Genomic DNA, 18,762 nt, shown 5'->3' with positions numbered 1-18,762 from the left:
CCGACAGGGTCGGGTCATTTTGCATTTTAGCAGCATGTAGTTCCTTTTGTAACTCTTTAAGTCAGTTAGGGGTACGGTGCTGGCGAGCTCTCGACATGGTAAGCTTCTTCGCAGAACTTGGGTTTGTGTGCTTGGGCACCAACAGGTTGTGGCCCTGTTATTAACGTCATGTGATCGTTATGTAGCCTTTTGAAATTTGTTCTAAATTATTTGTTTCGGCTTGCCACTTGGAAATTACGTTTGAAATTCTGCAGTAGGGTAACCATGTCAAGTAGTCTCGTAGTACGTACGGTTTTGTGGTTAAATAACTTTTCAATTCTTTTCTCTTTTTTTTTTTTTTTTTTTTTGGTTGTAACTGTATTTGGCTTTGCCGGTTCTGTATTGTTCTCTGGTCTACGTTAATAGTTTAAGCCGTCTGAGGCATGATGCGCTGTATCTATTTGACTCTTTCTCTTTTTGTCATCACAGCTGGCTAGCTTTGCTTTGCGAGAGTCCGATTGCGGGACCTGATAATGTAAAATATAATAGTTTCATGTTAGGCTTATAATTTTTGTACAAGTATTGAATGCTACAGTTACAGTATTATATGCGAATTATTCAACTATGTATTTTGAGAAAGAAACTATTAGTATCTATTTATAATGTACCTATTTACAGTTGAAAGGAGAGTAGTTAAAGCAGAGGTGCCCACACCCCCCAAACACTATGACTCATCCCCCCCCCTAACCTAATGATGGCCCCCCCCCGAAATATTTTGTTCCATTTTCTCAATGATTTACTCGATGATTTTATAATATTATACTTTTTTAGTATTATATTTTTTCACATTTTGCATTAATTAAAACTGATTTTCTAATAATAATTTTGTTCATATCAGGTAATATTTAATATTATAATTTAAGCATACTATGACATGTGACAATGTTCTTTTCAATCTGTGCTTGTTACCTTAATAGCTTAAAAATGAGATGAAATAGTATCGCAGCATCACTCACAATAGTTCAGTAGTACAATGGAAAATTTTCAAAATTCTAAATTAGACATATATTAAAAACAGTTAACATTGAGATGTATACATAATATATACATCTTAGCATAACAAACAAAAGTAATACAGATAACTGCCTGTTTGAAAATCAAGCTCAAATTGAATTTGTGTCTCCTTGCAATAACTTTCACTGGCAAAAAAAAAAAAAAAAAAAGGAAGCATGATTAAAAATTAACGCTGATCTATATCCTTGGCAAAAGTTTCTTCCTTGAGGATGTAGATCGAGAGAATATCTCAACGATTTCATCATTTGAAATGGATGCAAGCACATCTTTTCCCGAACACAGAACCATTAGATTTGACAGCCATCTGTCACCCATGCACAATCTCAGCCTGTTTTTCACTATACGTAACTTACTCATTGCTCTTTCTGCGGAACAACTTGTTACTGCCAATGAGAGTAAAGTTGCGTAAACAACTTTAATAGCTTTAAACCCATAGAAGTTATTGAGGCATCGATAAGGTTTAAGAAACCCTTGGGTTACCCACAAAACATTTTTCTTTTTATCTCCCTCATCTTCCTTTTCCTCTTCATCACCATCGATTTCTTCTGTATCTACCAGGTTTTCATTAGCCACTTCAGTCTCTTCATCTTCTTTTCTTGATGTTCTTGGGATTTCTTTTACCACATCGGATAGTGAGATATTTGGATGTGTGGCAAGGTATAGATCACTGAAGCTGTTCAATTCTTCAGCCACCGAGACACAATCCCACTTGTAGAAATCACACAACTCTTTGATTTCTTCAGATTTAAAATTATCTTTCTCTGCATTAAGAACTCCTGTGTGAGAAAAGTGGCTCATTTGCATAACCATTTTTAAGGAATGATCGGAAAATCTATCCTCGAGCTGACGATGTAGATAATCTAAGAGCTTAAAATACATTTCAATTTTAAGTCTACGATTTAGGTCTATTATGGGCTCGTCAAATCCAATCTCGTCCATTGCCCTCTTCCTAAACATTATTCTTCCAGGTACTGGTACAAGTGGATGGATGTCATGTTTTTTTTCGCAAAATCTTCCGATTTTTTTAAAAAAAATAAATATGTTTCTAATATGCGTGTTGTCTTGAAAGTACTTAAGGCACCCGCCTACCTGGGAGCGCATCCCGAACTTTCACTCGCTATCTAAGCAGCCTTCGCGTGCGACAGCGGTCGGTGCTGGAACTAGGCTGCAGCCGCGTTCCCTCGGCGGGAGTGTCATTCATTTCCCCCCTTCCAAGAATTGTCACAACCATAATAGGGTGTTTACAAACCTCCAATACTTCTGTCTTATGGCGTAAAGAAGATAATTGATACCGCGTGCAATTCTCTCTCTCTCTCTCTCTTTCTCTCTCTCCCCATCCCTCACCCCACCCCCCTTTCTTGTTGTTCCAACGCTACGTCCATCGCATACAATGCAGTGACCTAATAATTTTATTTCTGCATAGTTTGTAGAAAGGTCCAGCGCATGCCCTTATATTAGTGCCAAATACATCCCGTGAATTGTTAGTAAGATACAGAAGCCTGAAAAACCCATTTTTGGCCATTTCAGGGGTAATAAAATATTGTTTTTTATGTACAGTTCATTTTGAAAATATATTTTAGTTCTTATCTAAAGTTTGAGTTCTTTTCATACCGAATCCGATTTCTAAAATTTTCTGTAGTATTTTGTTTAAACATGTATTTTAAACACTATGTAACACTGTTCACTTGCTAGGCAGGCGAGCGCCTTAAGCAAGGGCAGTCTGAAATGTGTGTTCTTTTCGTAGATAAATGGCGTGAACACACATTTACATAGTTTCGGTATAAAAACGTGTTCTAACACGCTGCAGCGCGATTTTCTGGCATGTATACGGGCCCCGTAATAAGTGTCTGATACCGATATGTACATTTGTATTGCTTATTATATTTTACACTTACCTTTCTCGTTCTGGTTCATAAATAGTAGTAGATGTCGATGTTCCCTCAACATAAGGTTTCCACGCAGAACTATCACTGCACTTCACCTCAATTATTTTTTTCCCAATTTATAAATTGTGCTTAACTTTATAAAAATGCTTCCTCTTGCAATGGTCTGCCCACTTATCATGTCTAACAGTCCCTTCACACAAAATCTCTAAACATTTATATTTATATTGCGTTTGCTTTTTAGGCATGGCTACAATACCAGCATTATATCACGATTACACTTCAAAAAATAATTAACGAAGATGATAACAATAAGAATAACGCACAAGCACAACCCGACTTCGCACTGATACATTCAGTAATGGCAGACAATAGCTTCAGTGTGATCCAGCCAATTCTGGGCGTCGCTGCCAGCTATAACAAGCAAACCAATGAAATGAGAAAAAATGCGTGTAAAGTGATAACACTTTTCCTTTTTCTGTCTATATCTTTTTGACTTACTTGTTGTGAAGAAAGTGTGGGGAATAATCGGAAATATGGTCAGGCGGGCATGAGCTGAACAGAGGTATAGAATTTCCAAGCCTGATAGAATGCATCAGAGTCTCCTTTCAGTTGCACGGTCTGCGCAGGCGCGAAGCTTTATATATATATTTTTTTACTTTTGAGTGTGTGCGCTTATTGTCGAAGCGGTGATAGGGACCATCCTGAACCTACAGATGCCAAACTGCTTTTGTTGAGGAAAGTGCGGGGTTGCCAATTTGATTTACAAGATCCATTTCAATTATCAAAGCACCATAAACGTATTTTCACATTAGAAGCTATAAGTATGTAAATAATATATATATTTTTATCGTCTTTTAACAACCCCCCCCCCCCCCCTGAAATTTTAATGACGCAGTCTGCGTCGTTACCCCCCCTTGTGAGCACCCCTGGTTAAAGGAGACGTAAAGATAAAATTTAACTTTGCTTGTACCTACAATAACACACCTCTAGTAGCCATTCCTAATTAAGCTTAGGACTTTGTCAAATGTTTTAAGGTACATATTTTGTGAGGGTATTTTTGATAGTTTATCCATGCGTGGGTTGGAGGTTATTTGCTGATCTGCAACAAGTACCCTTCAGACTATTCACAAGCAAAGTAGTAATAATCTAAAAAAAATTAAAGCAAATCATAACATTTTAATAAAATTTATTTTACTGTTAACTTAATTAATATGAATATATTGTTACTTACCAGATTGAGTTTAGTATTAGAAACAATTAGGTCGACACTTCTCTAACCACACAAATTTACTATTCTCTTAATAGCACCAAATACCTTACTATATTAATACCAAACACACCTATCCATAAAGCATTGCTTCAACTGGTCACAAAACATGTAGCGGGAAGGTACAGTATATGGAAGCAAGACATGAGGGGGAATTCCCAAAGTGCAAAGCACGGGAGTGATAATCACATGAAAGAAGGGGAAGCACCTACTGCAGGTAAGTTTGAGAAACCACAAAAATATGTGATAGCAGTTGACAAATGAAACTTTTTTTTTTTTTTAACTATCTACAAAAAATTGACTTCATTTTTGAACACCCATGTTGTAAACTGGCAACATTCTTAATTTTCCATAGAAAAGGCCTTTTTGAAAAAAAAATTCCCTAATTCCCTAGATGACCCGTGAAATCCCCAAATCTGGGGATAAATCCCTAGGGTTGGCAACAATGTACTCTATTCAAAGCGGTAATAGATTATATAGGTAACTGAAGCTGATTATACAACCACTGGTAAAATCACATTCCATGTGTTGGAACCATAGAAAAAGAGTAGAACTGCAAAACCCTATACTCTAGGAAAAGAACAAGACTGATTAAAACACTTGAAAAAAATTGTCCCGGAGAAATAATTGTGGTTGTTAGTCTTCCACTAATAGTAGGCAAACTACTTATAGCCCTTATTATCAATACTGTTTTAGAAGCTACTCCTATGAGCCATTCCCTCTCTTAGAGGGTAGTTTCTGTCCCTAATGTAAATAGAAAAAAGTATAATAAATGAAAGGATGTTGTAGATATCACAATGTGCCTTTTAACAACTTGCTTCCGAATTCACCACAGAGTTTCCACGATATTGCCTGCAGATTATAATACTGTGTGTACTCGAATACAACTCAGTAAAATACTATTTAAAAAATTAAAAAATATTCTGAAATGGCGTGTCAGTAAAAATAAATTACCTACATAGCAAAATAAAGAAAAAAAAATGTTTAATGAGCTGAATTTATTTTAATTTTATTTCTACAGACATTGAACTATCACAGTGTTTACAAGTTCAGTTTGTCTCTGCACAAGAACATAATTCCTTATTGGACCTGATTTTGGAATACATGTAATATATTAGGCCACGTGGACTGAACAGTTTCGTGAAGACGTCGGCCTAAGGATCCACGACGAAGCCGGAGAAGACAGCGGTCTCGGTGGGCACGTGCACGATGAAGTACAGGAAAGGATGGTCCACTGTGAACGACGGCGTCTCATCCGGGTTCACAGGACCCGGTCCGTTAACGGCGGCTGGAAGCAGTCACACGGTTCCATACCTCGGCACGTCTGCTCTTATAAAGTACACGAGAGAAAAAAAAACCGTGAGTGAGTCTTTCAGTACTCGCCAGGGATGTGGTAACAGTTCACCTCGGTAACAAACAAATCCATGTGCCATGTCGCAAACACACTTATAATATTAAACTAGGACATCTAATTGAAGATAGTATTCTTTAAAAAAATGCCGATGTGATTATTATTCGAAAATGGTTTTTTCAAATACATTTATTTACGTGAATCACACAGAGATTCCGCAAACCACTCCCACCCCCTTTCCTGCTAGAATTTGCTGCCGGAGAATTTACGTCGACATTCGAATTATTCGATTTGCAGAGCGAAAGGTTAAACTATGTAATGAAACGGCTCCGATAATAGCGAAAAAATACTTGAAAAAATAATAAACCCCGGGTGGACCTTGATTTTTGATATGGAATTCTATTAAAAATTTGCCCATCTAATTACAAGTTATTAAAAAAGTGATAGTTAAATTACATTTGTGAACTTCGGTTAGTACCATCCGCCACAGATGGCAGCAACACCATGGTTACACATTTCCCTTCCATGCTACTTCACTCCCACCTAAAGCCGTATACCGAGAGCTAAGGTGTTACACGTATAAAAAAGTTAAGTCACCTCCCGTGACGGCCGCTGCCTCGGTGCCTTCTTCGTTCACCTCCAGGAAGGCCTTCTGCTTCACGGAGCTCAGATTGATGCTTTCGTCGGAGATCCTGGAGAAGTCGGCACTGCCGGAGAACGCATCTGTCACGCCGAACTGTTAGAAAAAGACAAGAGTCCGCATTACGATGCCCTTAGGCAGAAACTTTAAATATAAACTTAGGTCAAATTATGTTAGGTATTTTTGAAGTGAATGTTCCATACAAATTTATAGCTTTTTACGTGAAAACAAAATAAAAATAAAAAGGGGAAAATCACTTGTATATTATAAAATATCTTTTCTGCATGGAACTATAAAGATATAGAGCATTAAAGTAAAATGTTTAGTAAATTATTTTTTTACTAGTAGCTACATGTTTCGACATTGCCTTAGACACGACGACTTGTTAACAATCGAGTGAAGATATCAGCTCGAAGCAGCATCTTAATTGGATAAGGTGTTCTAAATTTGGGGTCTACCTTTTTAGGATTCGATAGAAGTTTCCATTGCCCAGAAGAAAGATATGTACCTATTAGACAACTTCTCACTTATCTTGTTCAGGACCAGTGTGTCAATGTTGAACACTTGAGCATCATCTCCGAATGTCTGTATCTGATGTGAGGCATTTCCTTTCACGGATGTGACAGACACACCTGAGAGGCCCTGAATCAGTCGTAAACACTTGTGTCGAGGTTAACCTAGCCTTTGACAGCACTGGCTTGCGATGAAATTAGCTTGACTACCCGAATCCAGCAACGCCCGGCACTTTTGCCTGTTACCACTAACAATACTATTATCAACAATTGTTGTTGCCAACAAAGATGGACCAGTATTGGGTAAAGCAGGCATGGAAGGTAGCTCACTATCATCAGTCAAAAGAAACATCTGTGATAGGTTCATTAATTGGGTTAAAGTTTCGGCTGGGTGGTGCTGAGACATCAAAATGTAGCAATGGATGATGTCTTGATTCACAGATTCTGCAATTGGTCTTTGAATAGCACTTTTGCGTTATGAAAATGAAACTGAACTTTATACAAACTCTCAGCTGTTTGACCATTTCTAATCTCTGCTTAGGTGAGGCTTCCACAAATTTGGAACACTGAGGCAATGGGCGAGGGTCTGCACACAACATACATTGTCGATATTTGTTCTCCCCTGAATGCCCTAGAAATGGTTGCATCGAGGGAGTCCTCTAAGATCTCCAGTTAGATTGCTATTGGCTTCGTTTGTGCACAGCCTTCAGTTTTTATCCACTCCCTAAAGATTCCAACATCCGTTGACAACCTTCCAAAAGTACTATGAACTTTTCCAGTGTTGGTATTTGTGTTGGGACTATGGTTGTCAATTCCATCTCGTCTAATAGTTGATCCAGTTTCGTTTCTAATCAATATACGAACAAAGGATCTCAAGTATTTACCGATATTCTCAATACCTTGAAGACAGCAACATTTACGTGGATTGCTAATAATAGTTGCACTAGGGTGAAATAATATTCCATGACAGATGGTGCATTTACCAATTACTCAACGTGGCGATTAACAAGCAGTCTATTATTATTAAACTGCCATAAAAGAACCTTCAATACAATCACAAAATTATCCTCTGTTAGAGGGAGGGACTGTATCATTGATAAGGGGTCTGCTTCCAATGACAGATTCAAATAAGACAATCGCTCCACATCGGTGAGTTGCTTCTGTTTAACAACTAATGTCTCACACATTTTGGGGAATGTTTGCCATGACTTTATACATATAACCACTGAATGACGGTAATTCTAATACTGGTAAATACATTCCTGGTGAATCACAAAAGGTGGATGAAGAAGCCTGCGATGAGCAGGGTAATTGTGTCTTTGCGAAGGTATTTGAAATAGATCTGTCTTATCTTATGGTACAAATAAACAAATGTACCCAACCTTTTGTAATGCTTCTCCGCATTAAAATCAGTGATTTAATCTGAACTGGTGGATATTAGGAGATGGTCCTTCTCGCACTATTCCTTAACTGATCCATGTCCCTGCACGAGGTGGCCTCCAATAGCCTTTGTTGAGATGGATCAAGAACAGCCTTCGTTGCAAGAGTTGAAGCCCTTAGCAAAATATTTTCTCATCGTGCAATCCTGAAATAAACAGTGGTCTAATCTGCCAATGTCTAGTGGTGTCATACGCCCCAAAATACCGTGACCTTAAACTCAATCGTTTCTCCCTCAGCTCTGCCACTTTCTCCCCCCCCCCCCAAACGGTTCGATGACCCATTGTGTTGCATGCTGTGTTTATCGTCGGTTCCGGGACCCGTTCGCGACAGATAATCGATTCGTTCACTTTACACCCACAATTAGCCGCGACCCGTTCACATGATGTCATTCCTCGTCCCTTTTCGAGGGAAAAGGGACTAAGGCCAAAGGACAAAGAACATTCCGGATAAAGAAAGAAGAAAAAAAGAGACAATGGTACAGGCACGCACGAAGCACGCAACGTTGATTGTTCCTTGTCCTCCGTACTATTCCATGATTCTGCGTTTACTATGCCGTGCAACAGAAAGACGTTCATTGTCTCCAACATGCTTCTTCCACAAACACGCGGGCGTTCCACGGACGTCTGCGTGCCTTCTGATCGAGGTGTATCCGAACCGACCGACTGTAATTATCATTGCACGGAAATGAAAAATTTCACCCGAACATGGGTGAAACATAGCAGCACCCAGCACAGAGTTGTACCTAGACCGCCATCTTAAATTTGAATGGCCTTTGTTGGATACACAAATGTAGGAGAAAGTTTCATCCACGTCCAAACTACAGAAATGTACAAAACAAAATACTGGGACATATCCAAGTTCCAAACACACAACACAATAAATGTGATACACATATACAAAGTCACTAAACCCTATAGCTTATGCCTGTGACAATGTAACTGTCTTTAAAATTAGCTCCTGTGAAATCCATGATCACTCATTTTCACTAAATTGTTTTCAGTTAAATCAAAATATAACTTAAGGTACTTAATATAACATAAATAATATGCAGTGTAAACCAATACTTACTGATTGGATCATCTCATCAACCATTATGCTTGAAGTGATTTTGAATTTTGGGATAAAAATGTTGTATTTCAAAGCAGAGGCTGAGCTCCCTGGCGTTGGTACATCTTTTAAATTTTGTATGGTTTTTTCCAGCCCATCAACTGCATTGGGTAGGACGATCACCATTTTCAATTCACCGCCCTGAAAGAAAATTAGAACAAACGTTTTACTGCCACTTATTTTAAATAAAATTTTTTAACGTATATACCATTTAAGAGGCCCTGCACCTCACAGTTACATTTACGTAAAATATTTTATTTCAATATTAATATAGAACAAGTCAAAAATTCTTTAAGAGGTCTTAAAATGTGATGTCAAAGAAGAGACCACCTGGCATCTTTATTTTATGCAACAAATAATTTTATTAAAAATTAATGATCTCATTCATAATAAAGGGCAAAACTGAGTACAACATGTAAACATAGCTAGCTGAAAATGAACTAATATAATTTTTTTCCCAGTAATTTATGTGTTATAGATTGTAATGGTACATTATACAGAGGTCATTTAATGTTGTTTATTGCTGTTTTAATGTGATCTTATTTACCATTGTACCGGAATATATATTTTGTTTATATTTGTGCCATCTGTCTTAAATGGCAATATTTGGTTTGTTTTTGAATGTAAACATTATCTGTTTACGTTTCCCCATAATGTTTTTAATTTTTGACGTAAATTTCATTAATATTGTAAATATCTTTTTTTTTATCATCATTTTGAATTGTCATAGTCCGATTAGCGCGGCGTTCGAAGGTTTTTCAAGCAGTTGAAGCTTTGAGCACCTTCGGCCTGTGGGATTTTGGGTAAGGCGTAACAATGAAGAAAAAATAAAGTTAAGATAGAAGCGCTCCATGGCATCATGACCGTGATGCCTAGCAGCACTGTGGTTACACATTTCCGTTCCATTCGACTTTCGTTGCATCGTCGAAATTACTCCTACCAGATGCCGTATACCGATAGCTAAGATGTTACATATTTTCACCTTCGATGCACATTATGATAGCAAATTCCTAACTTTTCTAAACACTTCAAATTTAAAAGTCGAAAATGAAAGCTTAAACGTTATACTTTAAAGGTCGGACCTAGCTTGCGGTGTTTATTTTATGTTTTTGCGTTTGAGGAAAATAACAAAAGCAATTATTGGAACAATGTATTTAAAAGAAAATTAATTTGCGCTTATAACGTAGTTTATATATCAGGACTAATTAAATTTAGCTTCTGTCGTCTTTGACAGTGATTGGATTTCGGTTTCTTTTTTATAAAAGCTTTCGCAAACTTAGAGAAGCAAACGATATCGAATGCTTTATTGTGGCATTTATTTTAAATGAATAAGAAGATGTATTGAAATTGAAGTGAAAGAGTTTCTTTAAAACGTTGAAGTCGCATTTCAACTATTGTTGAATATTTCCAGCCAAATCCTAATTATTTTTTTGTGGTTTTGTCAGGTCCAATTGAGATACACGAGACACGGTATATCTTCAGCAGGATTCTGTTGAGCGTCGCCTCACCGAGTAAGGGATATCCAGCACTTGGGCGCCCAAGGAGCTGTCCGAGTAGACGACGAAGGTCGAGGTGGTCGTCATCATGTCCACGGTGACGGTCTTCCCGCTGCTCAGGTGGAACGGCTGCTGCGACGTGAAGCTCTTTCTGAAGGAGGTCTTCCAGACGCCCTTGAAGTACACGGCGTTGGCCAGCACCAGATACGTGCTGGGGGACAGGTCTCCTGCAACCACACGCGCTTGCGCTTATCAAGTGAGACTCCACCTTTCAAAAATACGCTCTACAGTCTACACTGCAAATGCACAACCCCACCCCCCTTCCTACTAAATGGAACAGAAGTGTTAATGTGAAATCACAGATGCTTGCGAATTTTTCCATATACATGAAAAACAACTATCGTTACAAAATGGTTTTCGCAGTACTACTTGGTTCGTATCTGTACCCGGGCGTTTATGCTTCGTGTTGTCTCAGTACCTCCGATAGTTAAAGTTATTTTTAAACGGTTCCCTGATTAGCTTTCCAGTATTAACTGTGTACATTAGCAAGCAAAATAAAAACAAAATAAGTTCCAATGATGATAATATTCGGTTACTTTTCCATGTTTAAAAAAACGCCATTGTTGAATGAAACATCAATTACAAGATAAAATTATGCGCCAATTTTCCTACGAAATACTCAGTATTATCTCCAGAAACGCATTTCACAAAAGTAAAAATAATCTTAGCCATGTGTTGTACAAAGTACAATATTGTTCTTGCAGTATTACTTTTTTCCAATGGTATCTTTGTAAAATTATTAAAACTACAGAAGATTTTATTTTCTGTGTAACGAAAAAAACTAATAATTCACTTGAACAATAGAACGAAACAATAAAGTCCTCAGCAGAGGTTCACACAAGAGGTCACAAAAAAAAAAAAAAAAAAAACATGGGGATTAAACTCCAGCAAAGGGTCTTACAGTTGTCTGATTCTCTACTTCAATAAATATTTACCCTCCCCCTCTCCGATCATTTAACGACCCACCGAAGGCGTTGCACTAATCGTTACACTATGATGAGTGTTTTCTTCGACTTAGCCAACCAGCTGTAAAGAAGATTCCCTTAAAAAAAAAAAAAAAACAGAACAATAATAAACAAAACTAATCCACTGTGGCGAATGGAGCTGCCCGGGTAACACCGCTACACTGTCGGGTCGGGTTCAGGTGCACAGGGTACCTGTCTCGTACAGCTTCTGTATCTTGCCGCTCGTGTGCTCGGACACCCAGCTGTTGATCCGGGCCTCGGGAGAAGCAGAGAAGTCCACGGTCTGCACCAGGGACTGGAAGTCGCTCCGCATCATGCTCACGAAGCTGGCCTTCGGAGTGAAACCAGTGGCCACGAAGAAAGCATCGGCCATGTTCAGGGTCACGTTGGCTTTCGTCTGAAACAATTTTTTATTTCATTTCGCAGCAGTCAATGTTTTAAAAAACTTCCAGTCAATAAAGGTATTAATTAAACAGAAAGTGGGCGAGATTTTCAATACTCGCCAGTGTGTTCTCATGTTCATTTTGCAAATAAACTTAAAATACGAAAAACGGATACAAAATTTAACTTAGAATTCTTAAAAATAATCCCGAGTGTGATAAATAAACTGTCGAATAAAATAGTCGCTTTCCAAATACCAACATTTCTGAACGCAAATCACACACATTGGTTCTGCTACCACCTCTATAATTCGCTGTCTGAATCGTAAACGTTACTTATTCAGTTAAAAGAGATATTTTCTTAAGCTTCAGGCAATGTTATAATTAGTTTGGTATTCTTATTTTTGAATTTTTTTTGCTACTATTTAACGGCTTCTTGTTTCCAGCTTCTGAATATATTCGGCTTAAATGTTACATAAAGTGCATGTACATATACATGCTTATCGGCTTTATGCCAACTACCAGAAGTGACGCTCTACCTTATTGGTGATTTTGTCAACTAATTTTTTTTTACAATATCCTCTTTAACCATACAAATATGATCGATATTTTACAATAAAACTTATCAAAATTCTTATTCTGATCGAAGTCCAAATAACAGTATAAACCAACAGCGTGTTCGGTGCCGCGCCCACAAACATATATACTCGATGACAGCTGATGTAGAACTTGAAATGTTTCTTCAATACGAAGGTCATCGAGAACTGAAATGAAATGGACATGCGGCATGCGACTTTGTATACGTCAGGTGGTTGTGGGAAGTCGCTCGAGAGAAAAAAAATTGAGTTACGCAGAGAAGACAGTCTACCGTGATTGTTGTTCTATGGCACGGCGGCTACTCACGGAGGCGTCGTACGAGGCGATCATGCTGCGGTAGCCGCTCCTGATGAGGTCGTCGTCGTCGGCCAGGCCGAGGGCGGACAGCAGCTGGGCTCGGGTGTTTCCGGCGGCGCCCTCGGCCAGTCCCGCCAGCACGGTGGAGGCCGACACCGACGAGAACACCATATTTTTGTCTGGCGAGGCCTTCTTCAGGTACTGCGCACAGAGCATGTGTGGAGGTGGCCACGCCTGCATGACTGCGTGCTGACACAAGGTGAAGCCGTTTCTTTCCCTTCAGCTTATTGTTGTGCCATATTGGTAAGAAACAAAATAAATAAATCAATAAATAAATGGCTGAAGTGTAATTTTTGAGCCGTGGAAAATTTTTTTTAAAGGTGTGCATTTTATGGAATTGACTGTTTAAGGACAGATATGATAATTCGTACGTACTAACCATCATTAGAAGTTATCAAACACAATTTACACAATGTTTTGGTTGAGACACTTCCTAACACTATGTTACTATTAGAGAGTGAACATACTCTTTTTCTTCGCAGACAGTATACAAAATTACAAAAGCGGTTTTGTCATGTTTTCAAAAAACAATAAACACATCATTATTCATTAAATGAGGAGCTTATGCTATAAATAACATGTCTAAATGCTAACTTTTCTTGCAGGTATAAAAGTAATTATTATTGAAAATTAATATACAATCTGTATTAGAAGCTTGGAACTTTTTTGTTGGCATATGGCGTAGCAGCCGCGAATTTAATTTTTAGGGGTTCCTAACGTTTTATTTAGAAAATGTAACTATCAGAGGTTGAAATAAATCGTATCTTCTAGGTCTGATATCCTGTTATTCTGGTGTTACACTTACAACATATAAAATTCCGAAATAAAAAAATGATATTCTTTGCAGCAAGCACATAGAGGATTTATGCTAATTCGCTGATTACAGATAAATATGATAAAAAATGAAAAAAAAAAAATTGAGCTACTGAAAAAAATTCGGTGTGCAGCTCGGTTATAGAAACACAGAAAATTATTTTAGAATAATGGTCATGATGCAACAAGCTACATAAAATATATAATACATAATTAATTTAGGAGCCTTCATTCATTAAGGCTGCATCAGTGAGAAACTAGCTGTGAAGGGGTAATCCGAGTTCTTTCGACGCCAACACAACCTGGTGTATGAACACAGAAATACGTTTTCAGGATTTTTTTTTTTTTTGGGGGGGGGGGGGGGTATAACAAAGATTTTGTGGGATATATTCGGGTAAATTTTAATTGGTTTACTCGTTCAAGCGAGTGATATGACAGCAACAGATAAACATAAAAGTGTGTAGACATCACTTGGCTGACTAAGCACAAGGCTGTCATTGCTAAAATGTAGCATCACCAACCTCTCAAAGGGCACAAGGGAAAGCTGCACGAAAATACGCGAAAAACTCGTGGAAGTCTGCATCGGTGATAATGTGAGGTTCCTTGAAAAAATGGCTGACATCCTTTAAGATGCACTTTTCAAGCAGCCTTTGGGGTAAATGGTCCTTTAAGGAGGTACGTGGCACCATGGGCGTATATCCCCTCTGGAATCATAAAGCCCCTCTCTGAGGTGTCATCTTGCGCTTGCGTAATCGTAACTGTGAAATGTGAATGATAAAGTAATTACCCCTACCCCCTCTTGCTGGTAATCCTAGTGTGGAACATTCTATATGGTGCCACACACGCATGTTCTCAGGGAAACTACTGTAAGACGGTCACACCACGCGACTGACTCATTTTGGTCCTTACAGCGAGATCGGGACAAGGAGGTTACTTCCTCGCACGGGAGGTAGCACCCACCTGGGCGAACCTCACGGTGAAGTTGTTGCTGGCGTAAGCGACACTCCGCATGTCTTCAGTCTTCGCCGCCAGAGTTCCCGCGAGGAGCAGCACAGGTGCTGGACAGAAACCAACAACCAGTAACGCAAACAGCTTTCTAAACCCTGAACTAAAGGGATTGTCATGTCTATTTATCTTTTCCGTAGCGATTAAACGCGCAGGAAATTAATCATTTAGGCTTTAAAATTCATTAAAATTTTTTTAAGAAAACAAGTATTTGCTAAACTTCCAAACTCAGGTTTAGTTGTGGTATTAAAACTGTGTAACTGAATAAAAGTGAATGATTATTAGATAATGTGTTAGTATTTTTGTAAGTATTTGAAGGTTAATTATGTCGTAAATTTATAATGAAACTTGTTTTATTAAATAAAAAATTATTATATAAGGTATATTTGAAACGAATGGGCTAAGCATCTAGTCGTCATCTAGGTCATTAAGACTTTGGGAAGGGGGGAGGGGAGTTGCAATGTTACGTGACGGAATGAAGGGAGAAATAAATGGAAGCAGCCCGGAATAAAGCAAACCGACTTCCGGCAACGTCCGTCACATTTCCCCTCTTGCGAAAACTCCCGGTTTTACTCTGTCGGGAATTGAACCCGAATCTTATTGGTTGCCGGCAAGTGACCTGGCCAACATAAATAAATATATATGTTTAATATTGGGCTCGTTTGGAAATTGATCATCCACCACGCCAGTTAAAAATGAATCCTGTCAAAGAAAATACCGCCAAATACTATAAAGCTTACGAAACGTTTAAATGAATCGAGCCAGCCATCCAGAACAAGCGGCGGCGCACTGCAAGAATTTCCGCAGCGATTCCGTTGGGATGTTATAGATCATTCCCCCCTCCCTACCAGACTTGCCTCCGTTTGATTGCAATTCATTGAGGGGCACGAAACAGTGGCACTTGCGTCATCTTGCTTCCAAGGCAACAGCATTACTTCGCGATGCCTTACAGAGCGACTTCATCCCCAGTTGACAGTGAAATAAAGGAATTTGAAAATTTATTTACGCGATATAGCAAATGGCTCAATATGTATTGCGGTTATGTCTAAAATTAAAGTACAACCGTTAGTTTTCATAAGTGTGTAGTAAAATATTCTGTGAGTACGAGTGTGTTGTTGATCACCTAACTTATCCATTTTTTTTCGAATTACTCTTATGGTACGATCTTCTACAGTTACTCTCTAAATGCAGGAAAATCAATGCGCTGTAATAGGAACACTTGATATAGGTTATCACTGCACTTCGTTATCTTATAATACGATGCAGTGATTACTCGAATAATTTTATTATGTTTATTGAAAATGAGTGCTAGCTATTTATATTTCTCTTCCCTTTTGTATTAAGAATTGTCCTTTGTATGACATTTTGACACCTGTTTTAGAAAGTAAGTATCTTCTCACTCTATCTTATTCAATGTAAAATTAATTTGATCAAACTGCAGATTGATTTCATTTTCGTTGGTCTCAAATGATTTGTTTTAGTAACAAGTGCATAAACCACCACATTAATAATACAAATATTAAAAAGAACTGTTAAAAAACAAAGCGTGGAATTGTTAAATTTCAGTTTTTGAAGAAAAAACTTAGTCCATCCGTCTTTTACGTTATTAAGCAAATATATATTATAACTTAAGCTTAGTCCCTTAATTAATTTACATATATAAAGATAAATTAAAATCTCATCTTACCTTAAAAGTAATATATCAATATTATTAAACTCATACTGACATAAACTAGGTTTTTACGCTACAGTATGAACGAAAAAGAAAACTAAATGCTGTTTTAGAAAATTAAGTGTTCAATTAAAGACCGACAAAAAGGTACAGTATGTAAATTATTTTACATATTCAATAACATGTATATTATATAAGTATAATTTTTAATTTATATAGTACAATGATGGTTACATGCTTGGGTGTGTATTTTCATCACGTTAAAACAATTATATCTCTGGAGTACCGTTACTTCACCATAGATGTCTTGTGTATTTTAGCAGCCCAGGAAATCATATCAAAACTATAACTATTAGACTGACGAAACTATAAAAAACAAAAAAAAATATTGGAGAATTGGATGAAAATTCAATCCAAATTTATTAAATTGAGATCTCACCAAAATGACAATTTTTTTCTTCACAATTAATGATTTCAGGACGTGCATAGTAAATTGGACGGTAATGATATGCTATATATATTTCTCTATATAAAACAGTCACTTCAAAATTCCATTTTAATTCATTTGATAAGCGACTTTCGTTGGGACCCAAAAATTATCACTAGAGTATTATCTCATAAGTTAAATATCTGGCAGGTTGGTTATAAAACCACATTAATAAATCCAATAGCGGTTGAAAATCACTACCCAAATATTTTCACTTCAACCTAACTTGTAAGGTAACGTTAAAACACACAGAGAGTGCATCAACAAACTATAATATCATAATGTTGCATACCTAGTAACATCATTTTGAAGATGGCGAACGTCCTCTTAGACAGTTGTAGAAACTTCGGGACAGTAGTGCAGGTGATGGCAGGTCGACAATTTATATACGAAATCGTTATCTCTAAGAGACGAGATACTTTCTTTAGTGTGATAAGAGACATAAAGAACACGTGATGACTACTTCAGTGCCATTGTTACAAATAATTAATAGAAATAAAATTACTGGAGCGATGTTATAAATACTGTTGTTAAAGCGTAAATACAATCAAATTAAAAAAAAATTAATACTCGGTATTAAAGATTAATATAAACACGTGTAAAATATAAATTATTTAATTCAGCAAATTAATCGAGATGAATTTCGATTAGTAATGATAATCATAATATATTCTGAATTTTTATTCTAATTTATTAATTTCAGTTGTGGATCAGTATTCAATATTTGCAAATATAATTTTTATGGTATGCTGCTTTTTTATAGTATGCAGCCTTTTTTTATCATGTAAATTTTTCGTTACATGGAGCGCGCACATCGTAAACATTCACTCTCATCATTTTTTTCATAACTCGCCTAAAGAAGTATAACCTCAAAAATATATACATTTGTTTCTCGTAGCTACAGTTGAAGACCGGGCGGACGACTCTCGCTTCTCTCCCTGCCGCCTGCGCGTCAGAACTGCACGGCCGCTGGGGTCTGGGGGTGGATTACAAGTTGAGGCGGTCTCTCAATGATCCGTCACGTCCGTCTGTCCGCCGTCCGTCCGTCCGGCACCAATGATCCGCACGTCCGTCCGGCAACAATGATCAGCACGTCAGTCCGTCAACAATGATCAGCACGCCAGTCCGTCAACAATGATCAGCACGTACTTAAAATACTTTTACATTGTGATGCCGCCAACAGACTCGAAGGCATAAATAGTTTTGAATATTCCTCCTTTATAGGTGTACTTAATGAAGTACCCGTCGTTGCCCGGGCTAAACACCTCATAATATAAGGAACATTACTACTGAGCTTCTAGCCTGTAGTACATACACTTGAAAAACGGGTAAATTTGAATTTAAAGTCGCACTGATTGCACAATCTCGGTGCATCAAGGCTATGCATCAGCAAAACATGGACGCCAATCTTCAGTTTCATTTTGTGGGAAGGCAGGTAGCCTCTAGGAAAGACGTGACAGACGCACCAAACGATAAAGCATTACCAATTCAAGGCAAAACTATCTAATGACGAAGCTTTAAACTAAACTGTTATTAGCGCCTTTAGTTCGTTTACAGCCGCGAGCTTCACTAAGCGGATTGGTTTCGCCAAGGAGAAGGATATGAAGTTGGCAGACCTTACCATATTATCATGTGGCGGACATAGTGAAATGACATAAACTCACTGTTTGTGTG

General features: G+C 37.7%; 1 protein-coding gene across 1 annotated transcript; it reads right to left on the bottom strand.

Moving 5' to 3' along the window:
- Positions 1-5,189: 5,189 nt before the first annotated feature.
- LOC134536738 (ovalbumin-related protein X-like) lies at positions 5,190-17,460 on the bottom strand. Its single transcript, XM_063376630.1, has 8 exons — positions 17,381-17,460; positions 14,885-14,982; positions 13,061-13,252; positions 11,970-12,174; positions 10,765-10,979; positions 9,218-9,397; positions 6,155-6,293; positions 5,190-5,494 (listed from the first exon to the last, which is right to left on the bottom strand). Exons 1-8 carry the CDS (start codon positions 17,391-17,393, stop codon positions 5,361-5,363), a joined length of 1,176 nt encoding a protein of 391 aa, XP_063232700.1. The 5' UTR covers positions 17,394-17,460; the 3' UTR covers positions 5,190-5,360.
- Between the last annotated feature and the right edge of the window lie 1,302 nt (positions 17,461-18,762).

Source organism: Bacillus rossius, chromosome 11 (genome assembly GCF_032445375.1).
Source record: "Bacillus rossius redtenbacheri isolate Brsri chromosome 11, Brsri_v3, whole genome shotgun sequence".
Taxonomy (NCBI): domain Eukaryota; kingdom Metazoa; phylum Arthropoda; class Insecta; order Phasmatodea; family Bacillidae; genus Bacillus; species Bacillus rossius.
The sequence above is the reverse complement of the archived record's forward strand: the minus strand, read 5'-3'. Positions and strand labels throughout refer to the sequence as shown.